Here is a 26,355-nt window from a genome sequence, read left to right as displayed (position 1 = left end):
CCATTGAAGAATCACACCTAGTGGTGCCTAGCATAAAAACAGAAAAGTGATGACAGATAAAGGCCAAATGGCCCATCTAGTCTGCCCACCCGCAGTAACCATTATCTCTTCCTCTCACTAAGAGATCCCACATGCATATCCTACGCTTTCTTGAATTCAGACACAGTCTCCGTCTCCACCACCTCTTTCGGGAAACTGTTCCACGCATCTACCACCCTTTCTGTACAAAAGTATTTCCTTAGATTACTCCTGAGCCTATCACCTCTTAAATTCATCCTATGACCTCTCATTTCAGAGCTTCCGTTCAAATGAAAGAGATTCGCCTTATGTGGATACATATTGAGATCTTTAAGTCTATCCCCATACGCCTTATGATGAAGACCATCAACCATTTTAGTAGCCTTCCTCTGAATTGACTCCATCCTGTTTATATCTTTTGAAGGTGCAGCTTCCAGAATTGTACACAATATTCTAAACGAGGGGCATCAATACCTCCTTTCTCCTTCTGACCATACGTTTCCCTATGTACCCTAACATCCTTCTAAGAATATAAGAAATCAATTTCCCCGTCCCATCCCCGTGAGTTGTGTTAGAGTCCCTGTTCGTGCTCCATTCCTGTAAGCTCTGCCTTAACTGCATAAGCCTCAAACACGTATGATTTTAAAGTGTTTGAGGTTTGTGCATATGAGGACGGAGCTTAGGCATTGGTGGAATGAGGCATTATGACATCACAATCTGAGCTCTAGAATGTTGCTACTTATGATTTTAAAGGGTTTGAGGTTTGTGCATATGAGGACGGAGCTTAGGCATTGGTGGAATGAGGCATTATGACATCACAATCTGAGCTTTATAATGTTGCTACTTATGATGTTAAAGTGTTTGAGGCTTGTGCAGATGAAGATGGAGCTTGCAGGAATGGGATGGGGCAGGAAAAGAACTTACCGGGATTTCTGGTTGGCATTACATACTCTCTCTTGCTCTTGCTGGTCTAAAGATGCCCTTGTCTTTCTCATGTTTGGGGGGTTTCCTTGCCACCACTTGCTCCTGTTGGCCTTCTCTTGTAGCAGCTTCACATTTTTGACTGAAGTCTTTCTTGCCACCTCGAGGAGCTCATCTTTGCCGTTTCTTAACAGGTGTGGAGGCGCAGTGCTTGATTCTGCAGAGTCTCGGAATTCAGGCCTGCAGCGAAGACGCAAAAAATGTGTGGCGTGTTTTGAATTGTGGCTCAGTAGCTGAAAATACAAAAGTGCATCCATTTGGCTGGTATCAGAAACCTGGTAAGGAATTAAAATCATGAGTTACTTTGGAACTTCTTTACATAGACAGTAGAGAATGACACGGTAACAAAATTCATCACCGTTCCCGTCCCTGCGGATAACCGCGGGAAACCATCTTCATGTCATTCTTTAAGGAGAGAGGGAAGAATTAGAGTATGAATGGCCACAACCACTGACCCACAAGCTTTGCTTTGAAGAATGCTGGTGTAGAAGGACCGAGGTTGAAATAGACACTAGAAAATGACAGGGGATTATTTCCCGCGGTTATCTGCGGGGACGGGAACGGTGATGAATTTTATCACCGTGTCATTCTCTAATAGACAGTCCATCATGTGGCTATGCAAGGGAGACTTTCTTGAGATACTAGTAAGAGACTTCCAGAACTCCAATATAATTTTTTGTAACTTGATATTTTATTTATAATTCAAACATATTCAATTGAGTAATTTGAAAAGGAGATACATGTCTACATGTCATGTTAGAGTAATATGCTTGTGACAGAGGCTTTACAACCTTGCTGCTTCCTTGGGTTAGTTCAGCTCCTCAAACAGCAGGTTTTCTGGAAGAATCTCTAGCACTCCCCCTCCTGGTCAGCTGGAAAAATGGCAAGGACAGCTCAGAAAGGGAAACAGCTTCAGGAGAGGGGGGAGGGGAGGAAAAGTGTCAAACCAGGAAGTAGAGGAGGAGAGTTTAAAAGGAAGAGCCAGGTCCCAGAGTGAAGGAAGGACATAGAGGACCAGGAGAGAACTGTAACTTAGTCCCAACTTAGGTAGGAACCCGCTGAACTGAAGTTTGGTTTTTTTTTTTGCTTACACAGGAATAAGTAAAAAGCTACATTTTAAAACTCTCAGAGCTGGGGATGCATGAACTGTGCTTCTGGCTGAACGCAAAGGACTGTCACCCAGAACTCTGAGATCTGTGAAGAAAACTGACCCCTAATTCTGTATAAATAAAAGCTTATTCTCCTACCCCCCCCAGACTGCTTGTTAGTGTTTGTATGACTCCTGTTTGGGTAACCAGGCTAAGACTGTTACAAATTATAACTAAAAAAGAAAAAAATATGAACATAAAACATCCTTTGTTCCAGGGAGTCTATATAAGGCTGAGATGCATTTGCAATGTCATTGGCTAAGAAGCAATTGACCATCAATAATTGGATAGTTTGTTTGTCTTGAACCTTGGGGTATCTTATGCAATAATGCTAGTTTCACGTAGCAGGTTGGTTCCTGGATATTCCTAAGTTATGAGTTCATATTAATTATTATTCTTTTTTCATGAGTTACAGAGCAGAACAGAAATGTAGTTTGTCTCCAGGGAAGCTCCCTGTACCCTCCTTCTCTTTTCTTCTGTTTCAGTGGAGTTCGATTGCTTTGGTACTAACTGAAGAGGGAGCCATTCTCTGTGGTTGAAGGGGAGGAGTGGAAAGAGATGAGTAGGGTTACCATATTTGAAATGGTAAAATACCAGCTGCAAGGCTCCACCCTGTTCCGTACCAAGCCCCACCCCATTCTGCCTCAAGCCCCACCTCCACACAACCACATCTTTCCTACTGAGTCTGTAATGCCTCCGAGCATATGCGGATGCATGTGATGTCATCCGTGCATGCTCAGAGGCCCTCCAGACGTGACGGGGCTTTCCAAAACCCGGACAAACTGCCGAGTTTGGAAAGTCCGTCCGGGTTTTCCTGGATGTCTGGTAACCCTAACTATGAGTGACATCCTTCTGCAAAATTCAGGACTAGAGGAGGATAATAGTTTCAGTACAGAATCTTATGTCTTATAATAGAGAGAAATTACCAAGGTAAGAACCTAATCTTACAGTCCATCTTTGGCTGTTGAGACTTAGCCGACTAGCTACTGGACGTTGGCCTAGCCAGCTATGTCTCAGATAGCCAAAAATTGCCCGGAAAATCAGTGCCAGTCGCCGGATATGGTGCCGGCATTGAATTTCTCAGTTCACCAATGGTCAAATCCACGGAGGTTATGTTATCTTCCTGTTCATCACAAAAAAATCTCCTGGGATCTTTTACATGGCAGCCTTAAAACATGATCTTGTGTATACGTGACTATCTGAGCAAGGGATGGCTTTTTTTCCTGCAGGTACAGAGCAGGAGCGTGTCCCAGGCGTGTGTCCTCCCGTTGCGCTGCACCCCTCGCCACAGAATGGTAAGAATACTAAATACATTTTTAATATGCTATTTTGCATTTATCACCTTCCTACAGAGTCCAACCCAAAGTGGGCCTAAAATAGGGGGCCCAATATTCAAAGGATTCATGCTCTTTACTAGGCCTCTTTGAAAATTTTACTAGGGCTGAGCACCTAAATTTATACTCAGAATTTCACTAAGCAGGAGCAGATTTAGAGGGGAAAAAAGGGTCAATATTCGAAAGGATTTAACCAGGCAGGAGAGGCTCTTGCCTGGTTAAACACTGCTGAGTGAGCCAGCACCTCCTTTCCAAAGGCATATAACTGGCTTGTACCATTGAATATCACTTCTAATTGACCATCCCTTAACTGGATATGCTAGGGGCAGGTTGGGAGGGAGTTAGGGCAGAGCAGCGTTGGAGCATTTAGCACTCTGATTCGTGGTAGAAACCTCGACTGCAACTTAGGGCTCCTTTTATCAAGGTGCGCTACGGGGGGGTTAGCGTGTCGGACATTTCATCACGCGCTAACCCCCACGGCACACCCAAAAAATTAACGCCTCGTCAATGGAGGCGTTAGCAACTAGCGCGGAAGGCGGTTGAACGCGCGGTATTTCGCACGTTAACCCCCTACTGCGCCTTGATAAAAGGAGCCCACAATTTCAGTTCAACAATTCTGATGATCCGACTTACATTGGGTTTGTGATCACTAATTTATAGCTTAACTAGTGTCCCTGCTTGTAAGATTTCCCCCCCCACTTTTTGATTTGATTATTGAAGCCGAAATATAAAAGCATAACTTTTAAGCTCCTAAATTAAAATGAATTTTCAGTTGAAAACTTATGCTCCTAAGTTTAGCTACAGATAGGTACAAATATGAGAGTTTAACTTTTTTTTTTATGTGAATATTGAGCCCAAGAATAATAATACAGAAAAAATGAAATACAATATCAGAACAGGATTCAAATATGCAAAATGTTTACAATTTATCGAAAGAATAAAACAGCAAAACAGATCTGCCAAGAGGTAACTGAATAAATGTAGCAGCCTGTGAGTTTTCCACAAGTCTGTGACATGATTCAAATGAAATTTTGGTACTGATATTTGCAAACATAAGCTACGCAGTTAGAAAATTTTCTTCTGTATGAGATCATTCAAGTATATCACAAAAGGAAGCATTTAATATGCATGGAAGACTCTTTAACATCTGTGCAGTGATTTTTTTTTTTTTTCTGTAGAATTCTGCTCCTGGTAGGGCGACCGATTCACTACCTGTCCTCATGTACATTAACTTGATCGGAGGCACGCCCCACACCGACCATACGGATCGCTGCAGAGCGATCCAGACACATGCGCAGACCGCACAAGCGAGGTCAAAACAAAGGGGAGGGAGGGTTAACAGCAGCTGACACAACGCCCTGCTGCTCTAGCTCTCTCCGCCATGCTTGTCTATGCTAGAACACGCTACCAGGACACGCTTTAGCCAGGACAGAGCACGCTTTTAACCTGCCGGTTAAAACCACGGGCTCGCACTGCAGGGACAGGGTGGCAGAGAGAAGGAGAGTCGGGGCGGCAGAGAGGGTTGTCACTGAACTGTCGGATCTTGGGTTGGTACGCCTGGGACTACTTTTCTCATGATTTCATACAGCTGTTTTGGTATGGAGAAAATTGAACCTAACCCACGGCAGAGAGCAGGAGAGTCGGCAGGGACGTGAGCAATCGCTTCTTTTTGGATCAGCCAGCCCAATTGGTGTTCCTTCTTCTTTTTAGTGAATCGCTGCCTTCCTACTTTGCATGCCATCTGACCTTATTTGCATGTGCGGATCGGGAGCGGATCGGAACGGGCAGGAGGTTAGTGAATCGGGTCGGAGAACGCTCGCAAAGTGGTCAGGGCACGATCGGTGAGCTTTGTGATTCTAGCCCAAAGTCCAAAATAGTTGAGGGTCTCACCCCCTAATTCAATAAAAAGCGCTAAAAAAAATTGTTGCATCCCCAAATTGTGAGTGCAATTTAATGGAACCGCAAGCTAATTAGCACCAGTAATTGACATTTTAACAAGCTAATTTGAATCAATTAGAAGTCACGTGCATAAATTTAGACACAGGATCCGTGCTTAAATTGTAACATGCAAATCAAAAAAGGTCAGATCGTGAGCAGATCTTTAAGTTACACACACAATTATAGAATAAAGGCATCCATGCCTTGATTTAGGCAATTATCCAAAACCACAGTACTATGCTTATTCAATTTTTTGAAGCATGATTTCAGCAGTACCTCTCCTGGGCCTTCGTTTGTTTTCCATAAGGTAAATCGCACTAAAATCGTCATTTGATCTGTGTGCTTCAGCGTTTGCTATATTTTCAAGATTTCATCTTCCTTATTTTTTTCACAATTTACCATTTAGTTTATTTCTTCAATATATCTCATTAAAATTCATGAAAAACTTAACTTATTTGACTTGTTTGTTCAACATTGGGAGGGGACTCGTGTCCAACGTGTTTCACCTCGCGGCTTTCTCAAGGACGTTCCCTACGAGAAAAACCATGATCAGCATTAGATTTTATCAAATGTGATTACCCCAATATAAATCTTATAAATCTGATGACTAAAACATTTACCCCTCTTCATAATGACGTGGCATCCTGACTTGAATATTTTTCAAGATGGCCACTGCATCTATTTCATAATTACATAAGAATAGCCTTACTGGGTCAGACCAATGGTCCATCAAGCCCAATATCCTGTCTTCGCAGAGGCCAATTCAAGTCACATGTACCTGGCAAAAACCCAAATAGTGGCAGCATTCCATGCTACCATCCTATGTCTGTCTTAACAGAAGACTATGGACTTTTCCTCCAGGAACTTGTCCAAACCTTTTTTTAAACCCATCTACGTTAACCGCTGTTACTACATCCTCTGACAAAGATTTCCAGAGCTTAACAATTCTCTGAGTGAAAAAATATTTCCTCCTATTGGTTTTAAAAGAATTTTCCTGTAAACTCCGTAATTTTTGATGGTGTAAAACATTGATTCACTTGTACCCATTCTACACCACTCAGGATTCTGTAGACTTCAGTCATATCTCCCTTCAGCCATCTTTTTTCCATGCTGAAGAGCCTTAACCTCTTTAGTCTTTCCTCATATGAGAGGAGTTCATCCCCCTTTATCATCTTGGTTGCTCTTTGAATTTTTTCTAATTCTGTTATAGCTTTATTGAGATACTCCAACCAGAACTGCTTCCATATAACTACTGGTCATTAGTGCAATTTGATCGATAGATCGATTAATTAATAGATCGGTTAAATAGATCGATTACTTCATTAAAACACAATGCGCTGACCTCAGGACCACCACTGGAAAAAATGTACCCTTCAGTGTGCTAAAGCTTCCTGCCTTTAAGCAAACTGGTGGGATGCTTTCAGAAAATCTTGATGGGCCCCACCAATTATGGCTGTTGGCAGGTATGGAGGTTTCTTATTAATTTTGCCATTTTCAGTCATCACATGTGCTCATTGTCAACTACATGTTTAATATAATTTATTTCTTATATACCGCTATACCGTGAGGTTCAAAGCGGTTTACAATACAGATACATTAAAGATACAATAAAATAAAATGAATAAAGATAGGTACTTGGAAGTTCCCTAACTGTCCTGAAGGCTCACAAGTACCTGAGGAACAATTACTGAATAGTAAAAATATAATATAAAAACACAGAGATAGAGACGAGATATGAACATTCTAACAAGTATTCAGTAAGTAGATTAAATTAGGATTAAGAAGTAAAAATAAAAATAATACAAATAAAAATAAAGAATATATAAGATAAAATAAATTCCAATCAGCCAATATGATCTGATGAAAATGATCATAAAGATTACATGCCAGTCTAGACAAATGGATCAGAGTCATAGAAATACCAAATTGCAGGCTAGTTAAATTGGATCCGATTCAGGGCAATGTCAATTCTGAGTGAAATAAATATTTCCTCCTATTGGTTTTAAAAGTATTTCCCTGTAACTTCATCGAGTGTCCCCTAGTCTATGTAATTTTTGACGGAGTGAAAAATCGATCCACTTGTACCTGTTCTACTCCACTCCATTCAGGATTTTGTAGACTTCAATCCTATCTCCCCCTCATCCGTCTCTTTTCCAAGCTGAAGAGCCCTAACCCTTTTAGTCTTTCCTCATACGAGAGGCATTCCATGCTCTTTATCATCTCGGTTACTCTTCTTTGAACCTTTCCTAGTGCCGCTAATCGTGCACTACAATAAAGACATCCATTCAGTCTCCTGGTTGAGACCCGAAGGTGTATCTCTATTTAATGTGTAAATCCATTTCTGTTCTCTGAAATTTAGTTGTTTTTCATAATGACCACCCACCCACCCACCCTTCTATAATTTCATTATAATCCTCCTGGAATCTCTTCAATGGTATATTTCAGTGTATTCTAATGTTGTACCAGCAGTGCTTGTATGACATTCAGAATTTGTGATTTGTGCTCATTTAGCCTAATATGAACTGGTCTGTTGCTACGTCCCATGCCTAAATTCACCAAAGGTCGCCACCGCATTAATTTGGATTGAATTTATTATATTTGATATACCGCTTGTAAATGCTAAAGACGCTCATAGGAATATAATGGGCGTCTTTAGCATTTAGCACACGCTAATACGATAAGCACCTGTTGATGGATTTCCCCCCTTAGTCACTTTTCTTGGGCGTAAGTGTTAGTCTATAAATTGTGCCTAACTTTAAGCATGACTTAGAGAATAGCACTTTTTTAGGGCACTGATTTTTTGGGGCACCATATGCAGAATCTAGCCCTCAATAGCTGCTGGCCAGTAATGGTTCAGGTCTTAAAGAGCCCAAGCAATGCAAGCGGCATATCACATTGGCAGATGACTCGTACTCTCTCCCTCCTTGGAGTATATGGCCTCAATCTGGTAAAAACAATATTTTGGGTGCGGGGCATGGAGAACATAGAAACATAGAAATAGACGGCAGATAAGGGCCCACGGTCTATCTAGTCTGCCCACCTTAATGTCCCTCCCCTACCTTTGCCCTGTGAAGAGATCCCATGTGCCGATCCCATTTGGCCTTAAAATCAGGCACGCTGCTGGCCTCAATCACCTGTAGTGGAAGACTATTCCAGCGATCAACCACTCTTTCAGTGAAAAAGAATTTCCTGGTGTCACCTCGTAGTTTCCCGCCCCTGATTTTCAACGGATGCCCTCTTGTTGTCGTGGGACCCTTGAAAAAGAAGATATCTTCCTCCGCCTCGATGCGGCCCGTAAGATACTTGAACGTCTCGATCATGTCCCCCCTCTCTCTGCGCTCCTCGAGTGAGTATAGCTGTAATTTGTCAAGCCGTTTTTCGTATGGTAGTCCCGAGACCATCCGGGTGGCCATTCTCTGCACCGACTCCAGTCTCAGCACATCCTTGCGATAATGCGGCCTCCAGAATTGCACACAGTATTCCAGGTGGGGCCTCACCATGGATCTATACAATGGCATAATGACTTCCGCCTTACGACTGACGAAACCCCTTCGTATGCAGCCCATGATTTGTCTTGCCTTGGACGAAGCCTGCTCCACTTGATTGGCAGACTTCATGTCCTCACTGACGATTACCCCCAAGTCTCGTTCTGCTACCGTTTTTGCTAGGATCTCGCCATTAAGGGTATAAGACTTGCATGGATTCTGGCTGCCCAGGTGCATAACTTTGCATTTTTTGGCATTGAAGTTGAGTTGCCATGTCCTAAACCATCGCTCCAGTAGGAGTAGGTCGTGCATCATGTTGTCAGGCACTGAATCTTCGTCTGTTGTGCATTTGCCCACTACATTACTCAGCAGTTGTTGGAGGGGGGGGGGAAGAGGGTTGTCAAAATGTTGGTGACCCTACATAGAAAACCCACCCAAATATGCTTCTGATATTCAGGTGCATAGTCTGGTCTTCTTACCCTGATGTAGCAGAAAGTGAAATAGGGATTCCCTGTCAGGTTGTTACACTTATTGATATTAGGTCCTATGGATTAAGTTAGAATGACAATCGATGGATCCTGACGTTAAATTTACTTAACAATTCTAATCATTTTTAAAGTTCCCTGTCATTTTGTGTCAATTATCAGATTTTTTTTTTTTGGCATTGGCAAACGTTTTTTCAGGAAGTGGAGGGGTTTTTTTCTGACCTGTAATGGTGTTTTTTCTGAAAGGCTCTCATTTGTTCCACATCATTGCTTTATTGGGTTCCTGTAAGCTGAGGTCTTTTTAAGAACCTAAGAATTGCCGCTGCTGAGTCAGACAAGTGGTCCATCGCGCCCAGCAGTCCGCTCATGCGGCGGCACTCTGGTCAAAGACCAGCACCCTAACTGAGACTTGACCCTACCTGTGTACGTTCTGGTTCAGCACAAACTTGTCTAACTTTGTCTTGAATTCCTGGAGGGTGTTTTCCCCTATGACAGACTCCGGAAGAGCATTCCAGTTTTCTGCCACTCTCTGTTGTGTGTAGTGTTCTGCCAGGCTAGATATCTCTGCACTTGAAAATCAGAAGCTTATTTGGGTGAATTTTCAGTGTTTCTGACTCCAGTATAGTGTGTTCTTAGAACCCTAGATGGAATCTATCTATTATGTATGTAGAAACCTCCTAGCTAATAGGAAAGCAAATTTCCAGTTTTGTAAAACTTGTTGAATACCTACTGAGATCATAATGTGAATAATTTTCGGGTCACATGAGCATTTAACAAAACAAGGATTGCATAATGATGATTTCAACGGAGAGATCACTTGTACAATCCACGATAACTTTAATGGTGGACCAGATTCTGTTCCAAAAAGGTTGAATTTTGGAGCAAGAGACGATCATATGTGATGATGTTCCTTGAGACAAGGAGCAGTGCCAACAGAGATCCTCTTATGCAAGAGATACGAGCAGTTTATTTTTGAAAACCTTTATCCTCTCTCATCCGGAACTGGCCGCAGCATATGGTCTCCCATCGACTTAAACTTGAAGGATACTCAAGCAACCTTCTGAAAGCTTTTTAATATGGACATATTACATCTATGTTTTATGTTTGGTGTAGATGTGTTTTATTGCTGATCAACCTGATATTTGTTACTTATTGAACTAGAAGCCTCCTTCCCACCCATAGAATCTGGCAATGCTTTCTCTTTGGTAGAGGTTTCCATTGAAGGTCCAAGGCTGAGTAGTTCTAGTTCAGTGGTCTCAAACCTGTGGCCCGAGGGTCACATGTGGCCCGCCAGGTACAATTATGAGGCCTTTGGTATGTTTATCATAATCACAAAAGTAAAATAAAACAGTTTCTTGAACTTATGTCTATTTAGCTATAAATGACAATATTATTATTAAGACTTAGCCAAAAGGAAAGATTTATAAACTATAAAGAGTTTTACCTTATGCAAAATTGTCATTTCTTTATTAAGACATTAACTATTTTTTTCTGAGGCCCTCCAAGCACCTACAAATCCAAAATGTGGTCCTGCAAAGGGTTTGAGTTTGAGACCACTGTTCTAGTTCCAGTAATTTATGACTCCAGTTAAAAGAGCCCCTATGGACAGCAGTTTAGCTTGTCCAGCTTTGGAGAAATCCTCCTTTCTCAGGCAGAAAGCCAAGAATTAATCAAACACAAATGCACAGAATTTATCTGCTTGTTTTCTGATTTTAAAGAGCTCAGAAGCAAGATATTAGAAATGAAATTCTATCCTTTCTGGATAGGGTGGTACCCCCCTGGAGGCCTAAGGCTTAAGATTTCAGATGAGGTGTTGGGGATTGATTTATTTAAACAGAACACACTCTCCCGCAGTCCTGGTTGGCTCATGCTTGGAAAAGTTGGCACTGTTGCAGCGCCTACATGTGCGTGATGAGGTGAAGTCCAAAAGGCAATAAAATAGTGATATACCTCTGAGAAGTGCAAAACCAAAGGGCAAGGGGGAGGAGAATGAGAGGGCTGGCTAGCTGTGCGGTGGCACGAGTAAGGAGGTCAGTGCTTAAGGAACACAGTTATCAAGGGGGGAGGGGGGAAGGAGAGAAGGAAACAGAGAGGGAAAAGAAGCTTTAACTTTTTGTCAGCAAAGTTGACTCGGTTAAGCACAAGGCCCTGTACCATAGGCGTTGGAACAGGGGGAGCCACAAATGCCATGGCACCCCAAAAATTATCAGATCCCACCGCTGCTGTTTTTCAGTGGTGGCGGCAAAACAAAAACAAAGCCTTCGCTGGGTGTCTTTCTTCATCCTAGCAGCTGCCAGCTGTGCCCCAGTACTGGAAGTGAGTGTGGTGTGGGGATGGGGCAGGACCGACAGCTTAGAGGAAGAAGAAAGGCTTTGTCTTTGTTTTGCTGCCACCGCTGCTGCTATTAGTCTGGAGAAACTGCAGTGGTGTCAGATGGGAGGGGGTAGACATTGGATGTAGGAGGTGAGAGGAGGCAGACTCTAGATGGACGGAGAAGGGGGACAGACTACCTGGATGGCTTGGGGAGAGAAAGAAGATAGATGCTGGATGTAAAGAGAAGGAGAGAGGAAGCAGACACTGAATGGAAGGGAGGAGAAGGGCAAACAAGCTGAATGGAAGCTGGAGAGAGAGGGGGCAAACAAGCTGGAAGCTGGAGAGAGAGAGGGGGCAGATGCTAGATGGAAGGGAGGAAAGAGAGATGAGGCTGACACTGGATGGAAAGGAAGAAAGAGAGATGGGGCAGATGCTGAGAAGGGGGAGAGAGAGATAATAGATGCTGGATGGAAGGGAGAGGGGAAAGAGAGCAGGGGAGATGTTGGAAGAAAGGGGGAAAATGGGCTGATGCTAGATGGAAGGGGGATGGGGAGAGAGGGGGCAGATGCTGAACAAAAGGGAAGAGAAAAGGGGGCATACACTGGATGGGGAGAGAGAGGGGGCAGATGCCAGATGAGGAGGAGAGAAGGGACAGATGCTGAATGGAAGGAGGAAGAGAGGAGGCAGATGCGGGATGTGTGGGGTTGAAGAGAGGTTACAGATATTCGATGGAAGGGGAAAAGAGAGCAGACACTGGATGTGGAGGGGGATAGAAGAGGCAGACACTGGGTAAAAGGGAGAGAAAGAGAAGGGAGATGCAGGGTGGAAGGGGGAGAAAAAGGAGAGGGATAAGACACTAGATTGAGGGGAAGAGAGAAGAGGGGCAGACATTGGATAGCAGTGGGATACAGACAGTCATGCTTGATGGGAGCAAGAAAGAGGATAGAGCTAGTGAAAGACTGGGAAATAGGAGAGCCAGAGTGAGAGAAAGAGATGGCAAACTGTAGGTAGATACAATTTTTAAAAAAAGGGACATTGTAGACTATAGTAGGAAAGAATTAAATCTGGACAGAGGCAGAAAAATAAATTGAAGAAAGCTGAGTGAAAATGGAGAAATATGACAAATTGACAGAAAATCTTGGCAAGAGAGTTAAGAGGAAGACAAGGAAATAGAAACCAGAGACTGAGACTAACATGAGTAGAAAAAAAAATAGGACTACACATCAATTAATCGCGATTACATTTTTAATCGCATAAAGGGCTCCTTTTACGAAGCCGTGTTAGCGGCTTTATCACACATACCTTATAGGCGCGTGCTAACCCCCGAGCTAGCCAAAAAACTACCACCTGCTCAAGAGGAGGCGGTAGCGGCTAGCGCAGCCGACAAATTAGCGCGCCATTGCGCGCGTTAAACCACTAACACGGCTTCGTAAAAGGAGCCAAGTGTCCCCCCTCACATTTCCTTCTATACTTGTTCAGTGGCAAATATAGACTGCAGAAGTAAATTCTCAGAACTGACCTGTTTTAATTACTAAAATGAAAACAAATCAATTTTTCTTACTTTTGTTGCCTGAAGATTTTAAAGACAGAACAAAACGATTAGAAAAATAAAATCACCAAGCCACAAAGGTGAGAAAAATGATTTATTTTCATTTTAAAAATTAAAACAGGTCAGTTCTGTTGTCTATATTTGCCACTGTTAAGTGCATAGAAGGAAGTGCGAGGTGAGGATGCTTTATGCGTTAACCCACCCGTTTACAAAACCGTAGCATGGTTTTTAGCGACAGCCGTGACAGTAACAGCTCCGATGCTCATAGAATTCCTATCAGCGTTGGAGCCGTTACTGCTGCGGTCGGCGCTAAAAAACTGCACTATGGTTTTGTAAGAAAAGGGGGGGAGGGGTAAAAATTATAATCATGATTAATCCATGTACAGCCCTAGAAAAAGGCAAATGGGCAAACAACAAATCTAGAAAAAAGAATTGTATTTTTAGTTTAGAATAAAGTAGTGTGGTATCTTTGTCAATAAACATTAATGAAAATGGAAATCAGGCGATATCTCTTAATTGAACTCATTTTAATACATTTGTGGACCAATGTGTAAAGACCAAACCTCGTGTCAGAACAGGAAACCATGACCGCTGTGTACTGTGCGGACCTGAGGAAAGAGGTTGTGGCTTTTTAGGTTTCCACCACAGACCGGAGCGATAAATGCTGCGGTGCTGCTCTGGTGCTCACAGAATTCCTGGAGCTGCGTCACAGCATTTAGCGCTCTGGACTGCGGTAGTGTAATGATTAACATAACAACATAAGAACTGCCGCTGCTGGGTCAGACCAGTGGTCCATCGTGCCCAGCAGTCCGCTCACACGGCAGCCCTTAGGTCAAAGACCAGTGGCCTAACTAAGACTAGCCTTACCTGCGTACGTTCCAGTTCACCAGGAACTTGTCTAACTTTGTCTTGAATCCCTGGAGGGTGGTTTTCCCCTATGACAGACTCTGGAAGAGCGTTCCAGCTCTCTATCACTCTCTGGGTGAAGAAGAACTTCCTTACGTTTGTACGGAATCTATCCCCTTTCAACTTTAGAGAGTGCCCTCTCGTTCTCTCTACCTTGGAGAGGGTGAACAACCTGTCTTTATCTACGAAGTCTATCCCCTTCATTATCTTGACTGTTTCGATCATGTCCCCTCTCAGTCTCCTCTTTTCAAGGGAGAAGAGGCCCAGTTTCTCTAATCTCTCACTGTACGGCAACTCCTCCAGCCCCTTAACCATCTTAGTCGCTTTTCTCTGGACATAAGAACATAAGAATTGCTGCTGCTGGGTCAGACCAGTGGTCCATCGTGCCCAGCAGCCCGCTCCCGCTGCGGCCCTTAGGTCAAAGAGACTAGCTTTACCTAAGTACATTCTGGTTCAGCAGGAACTTGTCTAACTTTGTCTTGAATCCCTGGAGGGTGTTTACCCCTATAACAGTCTTCGGAAGAGCGTTCCAGTTTTCTACCACTCTCTGGGTGAAGAAGAACTTCCTTACGTTTCTACGGAATCTATCCCCTTTTAACTTTAGAGAGTGCCCTCTCGTTCTCTCTACCTAGGAGAGGGCGAACAACCTGTCTTTATCTACTAAGTCTATTCCTTTCAATATCTTGAATGTTTCGATCATGTCCCCTCTCAGTCTCCTCTTTTCAAGAGAGAAGAGGCCCAGTTTCTCTAATCTCTCACTGTACGACAACTCCTCCAGCCACTTAACCATTTTAATTGCTCTTCTCTGGACCTTTCGAGTAGTATTGTGTCCTTCTTCATATATGGTGACCAGTGCTGGATGCAGCATTCCAGGTGAGGGCGTACCATGGCCCAGTATAGCAGCATGATAACCTTCTCCGATATGTTCATGATCCCCTTCTTAATCATTCCTAGCATTCTGTTCGCTCTTTTTGCCGCCGCTGCACATTGCGCGGATGGCTTCATTGGCTTGTTGACCAGTACTCCCAAGTCTCTTTTCTGGAAGGTCTCTCCAAATACCGCACCGGACATCCTGTAGGCGTGTATACGATTTTGTTACCGACATGCATCAACTTACACTTATCCACGTTAAACCTCATTTGGTATGTCGCGGTCCATTTCTCGAGCGTGTTCATGTCACGTTGCAGGTCTTCGCAATTCTCCTGCATCTTCACTACTCTGAATAACTTTGTATCGTCTGCAAATTTAATCACCTCACTCGTCATACCAGTTTCCAGGTTGTTTATAAATATGTTGAAGAGCACGGGTCCGAGCACCAAAACCTACGTATGTCAGTTTTTGAAATTTACTTCTGCTATCTTTATTGTTTTTGCAACATGCATCATTTTTTTTTCTCTTTCTCCGGTGTCATATTGTGACTTCGTGGGAGTTCAGTTTAATATTTATCTACATATTTCTATTTTTAAGTAATGGTTAGTTATTTTATGCCATGTGAGATTCTGTCTGTGTTCTGTGTGTATGAAAGAGACGTGGTTTTCTGTTAGCGTTAACTGTACTAACCTGGCTTCTGTAGGTTTCCAATAGGTTATCGATGCGCTGGTGCCCATTGCAGTGTTTGTGGTGCTGCGTTTTCCTAAGTAGGTGCTTGTTATGTAACTTGTGGAAGATGCTGCTATTTTGATATGGTAGAATTGTTCCATAAGCCCTGATTTAAATTTATAATGTTTTGTTACTTCACAATATGTCTGGTACTGGATTTTGGATTTAGATCAAGACAAGTTACATTTAGGTACTGTAGCTATTTCCCTGTCCCTGTAGAGCTTACAATTTAACCACTCCCCCATTTTTCCAAGCCGCATATGGCATTTAGCTTGCACTGCTCGACAGCACAGTTTAATAAAGGGGGTTAAGTTTAGTGCTTGATTTGATGGAGGGTTAAGTGACTTGTCCAAGATTTCAGGGAACAGCAGTGGCTTCCCTGGTTCTCAGCCTGCAGCTCTATTAGGTATTACTAATACAGATAACACATATTATCTACATTTCCTAATCTTTGGCAATTCAACTGCTTACTAAAGTCTAGCTGAGTTGGAACCTAGTGGCTATTTGGCAATCTACCAGAAACATGGTTGCCAGAAACCTCAAAATTCTGTTACAGTGCTGCTGAACATCACTGTTTCCATGGCCAACAGGAAGATGGTTGACTGAGAGCCAAGTGTTACAAGTGCCTGCATATATTTCCTGAACACTGCAAGTACTTTTCTGTTTTAATATGCTGCATTTTTTTATTTTTGTGGTATAGAATTCCCTGAAGTATATTACAGGAGGGGAGAGAGGGAAGCAAAAGGAAAGATGCTAGATCTCGGATGAAAGGAAAGGAATGGGAGATGTAGAAATTTGAATGGTGGGGGTAGAGGGAAAAATAGGAAGATATTTTGGCCTAAGGGACGAAGGAGAGAGAGGGAAAGATGGTGGACAACAGGAGATAGGAAGGGAGAGAGGGAGAAATGCTGGACAGCAGGAGGTAGGAAGGAAGGGAAGCAAGGAAGAGGAATCTATGAAGGGGGGTTGGGTGAGGGAGAAATGTTGGACAACAGACGGCATGAAAAGAAGCCAGGGGTACAGATGTTTGGGGTAGGGAAGGCGGGAGGGGGGATGTTGGATAACCAGAGGTAGGAAGGGAAACCAGAAGGAGAAATGTTGGATAACAGTCAGTAAGGGAAGTAAGAGGGTGAGATATTTAAATTGTGGGGTGGAATGGGAGGGAGTGAGGGAGAGAGAGATGCTACGTAATGGGAGGAAAGGATGTTGGACTTCCAACATCTCTCCATCACTCTACTCCCAACAGGACACAAGTTTACAAGTTTATTTACAATTTGATAGACCGGCCATCAAAAAGTACCTGGTCGGTTTACAGTACTGAAATAGTAGTTTAAAATAATTAAAAATAAAATGGGGCGGGATATGGAAGGCACAAAGACGACAGGGAAGGGGGGGGCGTATCAGAAGGTGCCAAGGGGAATGGGAAAGTCAAAAATACATCAAAGTTAAAATAAAATTAAAAAGGGGAAAGAATAGGAAGGGGCAGTCGCTTCTTAAAAACGGTTCTTAAATGAGCATTGAAGAATGGCTGTGGAGATATGTAACTTGGGTTTTGGTAGGCATCTTGGAGGAGCTCAAAAAAGTAAAAATCAGAGAGAGAGATATTGAGGGAATAAGTCAGGAGGAGAGAGGAGAATTGAAAAAGAGACAGCAGCCACTGGAAACAGATAAAAGACAGGAAAGCAGGCGAGTAACTGGAACCAATGTAATAGGACATGAAACCGTCCAGAAATCAAAGGTAGAATAAAGTGATTTAGATGGAATTTATTAATTGAAATATTGATTACAGATGTCTTTGTACAAAAACATGGAGCCCCTTTTCAGGTTTTGTATTTCACAATGTGCCTGGTAGTGGAGAGCTTTGTGTTGCTATTGCTCAGATAACATGAAAATCAGGATTGTTTTTTTTTTTATTTTTTTTTTGGGGGTGGGGTTTGTATGGCGACTTCCATGGAGAAATGTTCCAGTTCTGATCTGCACGTTGTGGGGAGGTAGACTATCAGCTCCCATATAACTAATTTTATTATGGTGTGTTAAACTGAGCTTTTCTTTTGCTTTCTTTCTCATATTATTTAGTGAGTTTTATTATTGAAATTCTATTTTACAGATATTTGTATTTTTTACCGTATTATTGTATTTCGCTGATTGTCCAGCTCTTTTTAGTGTAAACCGCCTAGAACGTTTGGTTATGGCAGTATAAAAGAATAAAGTTATTATTATTATTTTGCTCCTTGTTGTTTGAGCATCATCTGTCTCCTTTGTGGTTTTGCTGAAAAGCAGGTTAAAGTATGTGTGGCGAGAAACGTGGTTCTTTGAGTCTGTCTGGCAGGATGTATTGTTTTGCTTTAAACATGGGTGACCTGGGCCTAAAAGGAGGCTCTGTGGTTACTTAATGTGTTACTGAAGCTACTACCCTCTTAAGAAGCTGGTGCCATAGGCAGCTGGCCAGTCTTGCCTAATGGTTGGATCAGCCCTTGCCCCACTCCCAGTTTGGATGCTCGGTGGGGGGGGGGGGGGCGCCAGCTCATCCCTCACCTCAGGCAGCAGATTGCCTTGAGCCGCCCCTGTGTATGTATTTGTATATTCATGTAGATATATAGATAGATTCTTAACATAAGCATTGCCATACTGGAATAGACCAAAAGTCCATCAAGCCTAATATCCTCTTTCCAACAGTAGCCAATCCAGGTCACAAGTAATTTACAAGCTCCCGAGAGAGAGAAACAGATTTTGTGTTGCTTTTGTCCTAGAAATAAACTGTGGATTTTTCCAAGTCCATCTTTAATAACTTTCTCTTTCAGGAAATTATCCAAACCTTTTTTTAAACTCTGCTAAGCTAACTGCTTTTGCCACATTCTCTGGCAACAAATTCCAGGGTTTAATTACACACTGAGTGAAGACCATCTTTCAATGATAATGTTATTTATGTGTGTAGATGGTATGTAATTTTCTTCCAGCAGTAAAAGCAATTTACATGTCCCTCCCTCCTCCCACTGCCATACTTCCAAACAGTTTGTTTATTTAGATTTTTATCCCATATTCCCAGAAGCTCAGAATGGGTTACAACAGGTTTAACACGGTATGTAACCTCTACTCTCCTGCACTGATAGTTTATTCCAGTGTTTAATAATAGCCCTTTCTTTTATTTCCCCAACACTTCATTTGAGCAAAATGACCTTTCATCTCCCCTAAACCCCCTTGTTGTCGGGGGAGAGTTCCTGATGGAGCTTTAACTGTTTTTTTTTTTGTAGTACTATGCCTAACTGAATCTGTCTTTATGTGATCTCTCTCTTGGGCTTTTCTTTAGTGACTTGCTTTGATATTTTCAGCAGATAGCTGGTCAGGAAATAGCTTAGGTGTAGTGCATTCTCCTTACATGACTCATTGAAGCTTACATACCGCAGTCTGGCTTCCAGTAATAGCCATCCCGCCTCCCATTCTGAGATCATTTACCACATCCCAGTCTGACTGCACATGGATCCATATTCAGTGTATAATGATACCGTTTCAATCTCTTACAAAAAAAAGGGACAAAATTATAACACAGGCAAACAGCTGCTTACCTCCTGCTACTAAAGAAGCAGGAGTGAGATCCTTATTTTATGTTCATCTTTGTATTTCTTTCTGGTAGAGGTATTCGTGTTCAGCGTCTCTAGATAATCATGCCTAGAGAATGACGTGGGGACAAATTTTTCCCCATGCCCGCAGGAACTCAATTTTCCTGTCCCCCCGTGAGTTTTGTCACTGTCCCTGTCCCTGCCCCGTTCCTGTAAGCTCTGCCTTAACCGCACAAGCCTCGAACACTTATGATTTTAAAGTTTTTAAGGCTTGTTCAGATGAGGACAGAGCTTAGGCATTGGTGGAATGAGGCATTATGAAATCACAATCTGAGCTCTAGAATGTTACCACTTATGATTTTTAAAGTGTTTGAGGCTTGTGCAGATGAGGACAGAGCTTGCAGGAATGGGGCAGGGACAGGAAAAGAACTCGCTGGGATAGGAAAATGAGCTCCCAGACCCTGATTCTATAAAGGGCACCTAAGTCATGCCTAAAGTTAGGCGTGCTGTAGGCATCCAATCTAAGTAGTTAATGAGCCAATTAAGGGTCTTAACAAGCGATAATTGGTACTTAGGCATCCAAAGGACGTAGACGCCACTTTGTAGATGCAGCCACAATTTCATGGAAGCCCATGTTTATAACTCACGCCTAACTCAATAGGCATGGGTGTGGTTTAGGCAGTGACTCAATTTGGGCGTCCTTTGACTCATTTATATAACACTGAGCAACCTAGGGCATCCATATCATGCCTATGTTGTAGGCGAATGAAAACAGGTCTACTTTTGAGCTTAGTTTGGGCTTCAGATAGACCTGAGTTCTATGGACAGAACTTAGGCACCACTTTGGACGTTCTTCAGGAACTTGGGCACAGTTTGGACGTCCTGAATGTGATCTGCTAAATAGCTCTCTGGGTTTTTATTTTTGCTTTATTAAGCTCAAAATACATTTAATAAGGCACCACATAAACGGGGCACATCAAAACAGATATATTGCTTGCAAAACCTATTTTTGTGGACAAACAGCAATGCTATTTGCTAATTAGAGGAAAAGATCCATTAACTGAAGCACAGCACATGAAAACCATAGCTTTAGTTTTCTTGTTGAAAAGCTACCCTTTTTTTCTGACTAAACAGTGTTCCAATCAGCTCATTCTTGAAAGCAAAGAAAGCACATGACACAAATATACAGTATAGATTGCATGCATAACTTCATTTGCAAAAGCTTAAGAACAGAAACCCCCCCATCCCAGATACAGATCTTAGCATGGCTTCTACTTCATTGCAAATGGAGGTTTGCAACTGCACAATGGTGACCTTATTGTGAGAACATCAAGGTGCACCTGCAAGGTAGAATGCCACAATTAAAATATGTTCTGGGATTTGAACCCATAACATCTGGAAGATGGGAACAGAGATTTTACTTATTGAGCTATAGCAGCTTCCAGGCAGGTGTGGTAAGAGTGGATAGCATATCTAGTTTTAAGAAGGAAAAGTCCATAGTCTGTTATTGAGAAAGACATGGGGGAAGTTACTGCTTGCCCTGGATCGGTAGCATGGAATGTTGCTACTCCTTGGATTTTGGTCAGGTATTAGGGACCTGGATTGGCCACCATGAGAATGTGCTATTGGGCTTGTTGGACCATTGGTCTGACCCAGTATGGCTGTTCTTATGTTCTTACATGTGCCAAGTATAAGACAAACAAGCCATTGCAACAGCACTGATGAGGTTGGCTCTGAGGCACTGTGGAATGAGGCATTATGTATGACATCACAATCTCAGCTCTGGAATGTTGCTCTCATTGGGGTTCCGGAATCTTGCTATTCTTTGAGATGCCGGAATGTTGCTACTCCTTGGGTTTTGGCCAGGTATTAGGGACCTGGATGGCCACCCTGAAAACGGGTTACTAGACTTGATGGACCATTGGTCTGACCCAGTAAGGCTGTTCTTATGTTCTTACAGTCCTAACCTTTGCAACTGATTCTTTTAGCTTTTTAACCATTTTCCTCATTTTATCATAGCTGCCCTTTTGAAAATTAAACGAACACAATTTAGGCACAGGCATTTATGCCTGATTTTCATTGGCATACATGGCCATGCCTAAATGTTAGTTGCACAAACAGGCGTTTATAAACTGTGTCTAACTCTGGAGGCAGTTTTTTTAAAAAAACTGATTATATATCAATTTTAAACATACAATATCAAGAATCTTGTACAGAAAAGAAAGTATTAGCTAAGACCAAATAATACATAATCTATACCTAGAAAGGCAATACCTAGGCTAATCCATCTCAAATCCACATAATTGCGATACTTGATTGCGAGAACGAAGAAAAACAAACTTGTAAAAGGAGGCAGTTTATAGAATAGTGCTCAGCATAGATTTTTATACTGCCAGTTTTGTATAGAATATGGAACTTGTCTGTCCAAGGGTTAGATTGTAAGCTCTTCTGAGCAGGGACCATCTATTAATTGTCAAAATGTACAGCATTGCGTACGCCTCTCAGCGCTTATAAGTGATAAATAGTAATAGTAGTGGAAGCAGGGGTGAAACATCGGTCCAGAACGACGGCCACGGCACTGAACTTCCGAAAAGGGAATTACGAAGGGATGAAACTTATGGTGGGGAAGAAGATTAAGAAGTGGATAAGCACTGTAAAAATGCTAGAGCAAGCTTGGACCCTTTTTAAGGACACAAGTCACCGAGGTGCAAAATCTATATATACCATGTATCAACAAGGGATCCAAGAGGAAAAAGAACAAGGAACCGGCGTGGCTCACTGTAGAGGTGAAGGAAGCGATCAGAGATGAGAAAACTTTGTTTAAGGAATGGAAAAGGTCAAGAATGGACAAAAACTGGAATAAGCACAAACAACATCAACGTAGGTGACATAAGACTGTAAAAGGGGCCAAAAAAGACTACGAGGAAAAAATAGCCAAGGAGGCGAAAAACTTCAAGCCGTTCTTTCGATATATTAAGGGGAAACGACCCGCGAAGGAAGCGGTGGGACCGTTGGATGACCATGGAATAAAGGGAGTGCAAAAGGAGGACAAAGCAGTCGCCGACAAATGAACACATTTTTTGCATCTGTATTTACCGAAGAGGATATACATAGCATATTGGAACCCATCAGGCTATATGCTGGAAATGAAGGCGGGAAACTGACGGGGTTGACGGTCAGTCTAGAAGAGGTATGCAGGCAGATCGATAGGCTTAAAAGCGATAAATCCCCAGGACCAGATGGCATCCATCTGAGGGTCATCAAGGAACTGAAAGGGACTATTGCTGAACTGCTTCAACTAATAGCCAATCTGTAGATCAAATCGGGAAAAATTCTGGAAGACTGGAAGGTGGTGAATGTTACGCCGATCTTCAAAAAAGGTTCGAGGGGAGATCTGGGAAACTACAGACCAGTGAGTCTGACCTCGGTACTGGGAAAAATGGTAGAGGCGCTGATAAAGGATCGCATCATTGATCACCTTGACGGACAAGGTGTGATGAGGACCAGCCAGCATGGTTTCAGCAAAGGCAGATCTTGTTTGACAAACTTGCTGCACTTCTTCGAGGGAGTAAACAGGCAGATAGACAAGGGCGACCCTGTCGACATTGTATATCTGGATTTTCAGAAGGCGTTTGACAAGGTTCCACATGAACGACTACTTTGGAAAATTGTGAGCCATAGAATCGAGGGTAAAATACGTGGATTAAAAAATGGATTGGGCATAGGAAACAGAGAGTGGGGGTAAATGGACAATACTCGGATTGAAAGAGCGTCACCAGTGGGTGCCGCAGGGGTCGGTGCTTGGACCCGTGCTCTTCAACATCTTTATAAACGATCTGGACATTGGTACGACAAGTGAGGTGATTAAATTTGCAGACAATACGAAGCTATTCAGAGTAGTGAAGATACAGGGGAATTGCGAAGATCTGCAACGTGACATAATCAAGCTTGAGAAATGGACATCGACATGGCAAATGAGGTTCAACATGGATAAGTGTAAAGTGATGCATGTCGGTAACAAAAATTTCATACACGAATACAGGATGTCCGGGGCAGTACTTGGAGAGACCTCCCAGGAAAGAGACTTGGGAGTTCTGATCAACAAGTCGATGAAGCCATCCACGCAATGTGCGACGGCGGCAAAAAGGGCGAACAGAATGCTAGGAATGATAAAGAAAGGGATCACGAACAGATCGGAGAAGGTTATTAAACCACTGTACCGGGCCATGGTGTGCCCTCACCTGGAGTACTGCGTCCAGCACTGGTCACCGTACATGAAGAAGGACATGTTACTACTCGAAAGGGTCCAGAGAAGAGCGACTAAAATGGTTAAGGGGCTGGAGGAGTTGCCGTACAGTGAGAGATTGGAGAAACTGGGCCTCTTCTCTCTTGAAAAGAAGAGACTAAAAGGGGACATGATCAAAACATTCAAAATACTGAAGGGAATAGACTTAGTAGATAAAGACAGGTTGTTCACCCTCTCCAAGATAGGGAGAACGAGAGGGCACTCTCTAAAATTGAAAGGGGATAGATTCCGTACAAATGTAAGGAAGTTCTTGTTCAGCCAGAGAGGTAGAAAACCGGAATGCTCTTCTGGAGCTGTTTTAGGGGAAAACACCCTCCAGGGATTCAAGACGAAGTTGGACAAGTTCCTGCTGAACGGGAACGTACACAGGTGAGGCTGGACTCATTTGGAGCACTGGTCTTTGACCTGGGGGCTGCCACGTGAGCAGAGTGCTGGGCACGATGGACCACTGGTCTGACCCAGCAGCGGCATTTCCTATGTTCTTATGTAGTGATGTGAATTGCTGATTTTAACTTTCTGATGACCCTTTGGGCTGAATGGTTATGTTTTTACTTTCACTGCTTTATAATGACTAGGGGTCATCTCTCTCTCTCTCTTTTTTTTTTTTTTACATAATTAAGCATTCCCTCCTTCCTATTCCCTGAAATGGAAGCTGTAGCTCTCTGCCACATTGCATATTGCTCCATCTCTCCGTCTGCCACCTCTTTTTTTCTTTCTCCCTGTGCGAGGCAGGGTACTAGCAGCAGCAGGTTCCCTGAGAGCAGAACGCAAACTTAATAGACAGGTTGAAAATAAGGAGTTTTATTACATAGTTTACCCAAAGTCTCCATAAACATCTGAGGTAATTAAGTTATTGCTAAGTGCAAGCAGTGGCACCAATGAACCTGTGCAAACTGGTGCTGACATTTCCATAACTTCACTTCTTCCCTTCTAAATGGCTCAAATAATATGTTGTTTATTGCTATTACAGCTTTAAGGAAATAATGTATTGCTTACTCTGTATTTTAGGGAAATGAGGGGAACGAATATTCTGGTTGACTCCACAAGATTCAAAGAGTAGGGCCAGGAGGCATCCACTACTGTCTCTTTGCTGGGGGTGCTGAAAAGTTATCAGTCCAACCAAGACGAGAATGACGTGGATATGGTTCAATCAATGACCTGAAACCATGTCAAAAACACATAAAATTTTGTTTCTGCAAATTGGCACTTAACAAAATAAGATAACACTCTTTTCAGCTACAGTTGCAAAATAAAACTCAGAATTTAGGAAGTTGGTTGTGTGGGCTGTGAACTTTTCAGTACCACTTCGTATGTAATAACAGTGAGCCAAGTATAGGACAATCAAACCCTTGTGACGTCACTGATGAGGTTAGCTCTTATTGGTAGAATGAGGCATTATGACATCACAATCTCAGCTCTTCACACTACGAGCTGGTGAGAAAAGTTCTCAGCCCAACCAAGAAGAGAATGACCGTGGATATGGTTCAATCAATAATCTGAAACAATATCAATTAAATTATAATTTCTGGTGGGAATCTTTATGCCACACTTTTAAACTGGAATTTATGATTGCCATACAACTGGGACATTATACGAAATTTAAGGAGGTTTGGGAACCATTGACAAAATTCTATAAGGAATGATTTTGCCCTTTGGTTATACACGTCCAGGGTGGGGAAATACCTTTAATATAATTTATTGCAATTTTTGTGTGCATAAAGGGGGGGGGGATGAGACATGTATTTGTTTTGAAATATAATTTGATTTAATTTAAGTGCTGTTTAAAGGGTTAAATGTCTGTATAATATGTTGCACTTACTGTTAGTTTTAAAATGAATAAAGATATATTTTTTTTAAAAATCTGAAACAATGTCAAAACATAGGACCTGTTTTACAAAACCGCACGGTAACAGCCCTGAAGCCCACAGAGATTTAACGCTCAGAATTTAGGAAGTTGGTTGCTTGGGCTGAGAACTTTTCAGCAACCCCTCATAATCCCAGTGCCATGCTATCATTTGATGTCAGATAATGAGGTTTCTCTGGTACAAGGCAGCAGGAGGGGCTGTAAGTTTTAAAATCGCCATTCCAAATCATGATGGCAAGGTCCCTTAGAATAAGGAAACAAATAGGAATGTTGCCAGTACCAACTGGGATTTTGTCACTTTATTCTTCTTTTTCCCAAGTTATTCATATTGCAGTCTACAAATGCAATGCCTCAGACTCCAACCATAGGTGAGTCCATGGATTATTTGCAGGGATTGTTATGTACCATGAATTGAATCATGGAAAGCTGAGAGAGCAGCCTATCAGTGATGACCCACCTACATATGCTCTGATTTCGAAGGGCAACCCAGCAGATTTGTATAAATAAATGAAATCATGCAATGCAGGGTAGATACAGTGGTACCTTGGTTTACGAGTGCACCGGTTTGCGAGTGTTTTGCAAGACGAGCAAAACACTCAGCAAACTTTTGTCTCGTAAACCGAGCACTGCCCCGATAAACGAGCACTCAGCAATGGTGGCCCAGGGGTGAGTACCTGCCTGCGGTGCTTCACAGCGATTCAAAAGTGGTGCCTTCCTTGCCTCGGGGTCCCCATGCGGCTGCCCTCCTGCTTCGGCGATGCCTCTGCCGTTCGTCAGCGCTCTCCCGACTCCCATCTAAACCGGCCGCCATCCTGAATGAGCATGCACGACTTCACCTCTCTCCTCTCCTAAGTCAGACGCTGCCCCGACAA

The 26,355-nt window shown here is 42.7% G+C and overlaps 1 protein-coding gene across 2 annotated transcripts in view; it reads left to right on the top strand.

Moving 5' to 3' along the window:
• Positions 1-26,355, top strand: part of TG (thyroglobulin) — a 230,637-nt gene that overhangs the window by 180,134 nt on the left and 24,148 nt on the right. For both annotated transcript variants that reach the window (XM_033933389.1, XM_033933388.1), the window contains 2 exons: positions 1,134-1,277; positions 3,377-3,442. In XM_033933389.1, coding sequence (XP_033789280.1) covers positions 1,134-1,277; positions 3,377-3,442 — 210 coding nt within the window. The remainder of the gene's footprint in view (positions 1-1,133; positions 1,278-3,376; positions 3,443-26,355) is intronic.

This window comes from Geotrypetes seraphini, chromosome 2, assembly GCF_902459505.1.
Source record: "Geotrypetes seraphini chromosome 2, aGeoSer1.1, whole genome shotgun sequence".
NCBI classification, from domain to species: Eukaryota; Metazoa; Chordata; class Amphibia; order Gymnophiona; family Dermophiidae; genus Geotrypetes; species Geotrypetes seraphini.
Note: the sequence above shows the minus strand (reverse complement) of the source record. Positions and strands in the feature narration are given on the sequence as shown.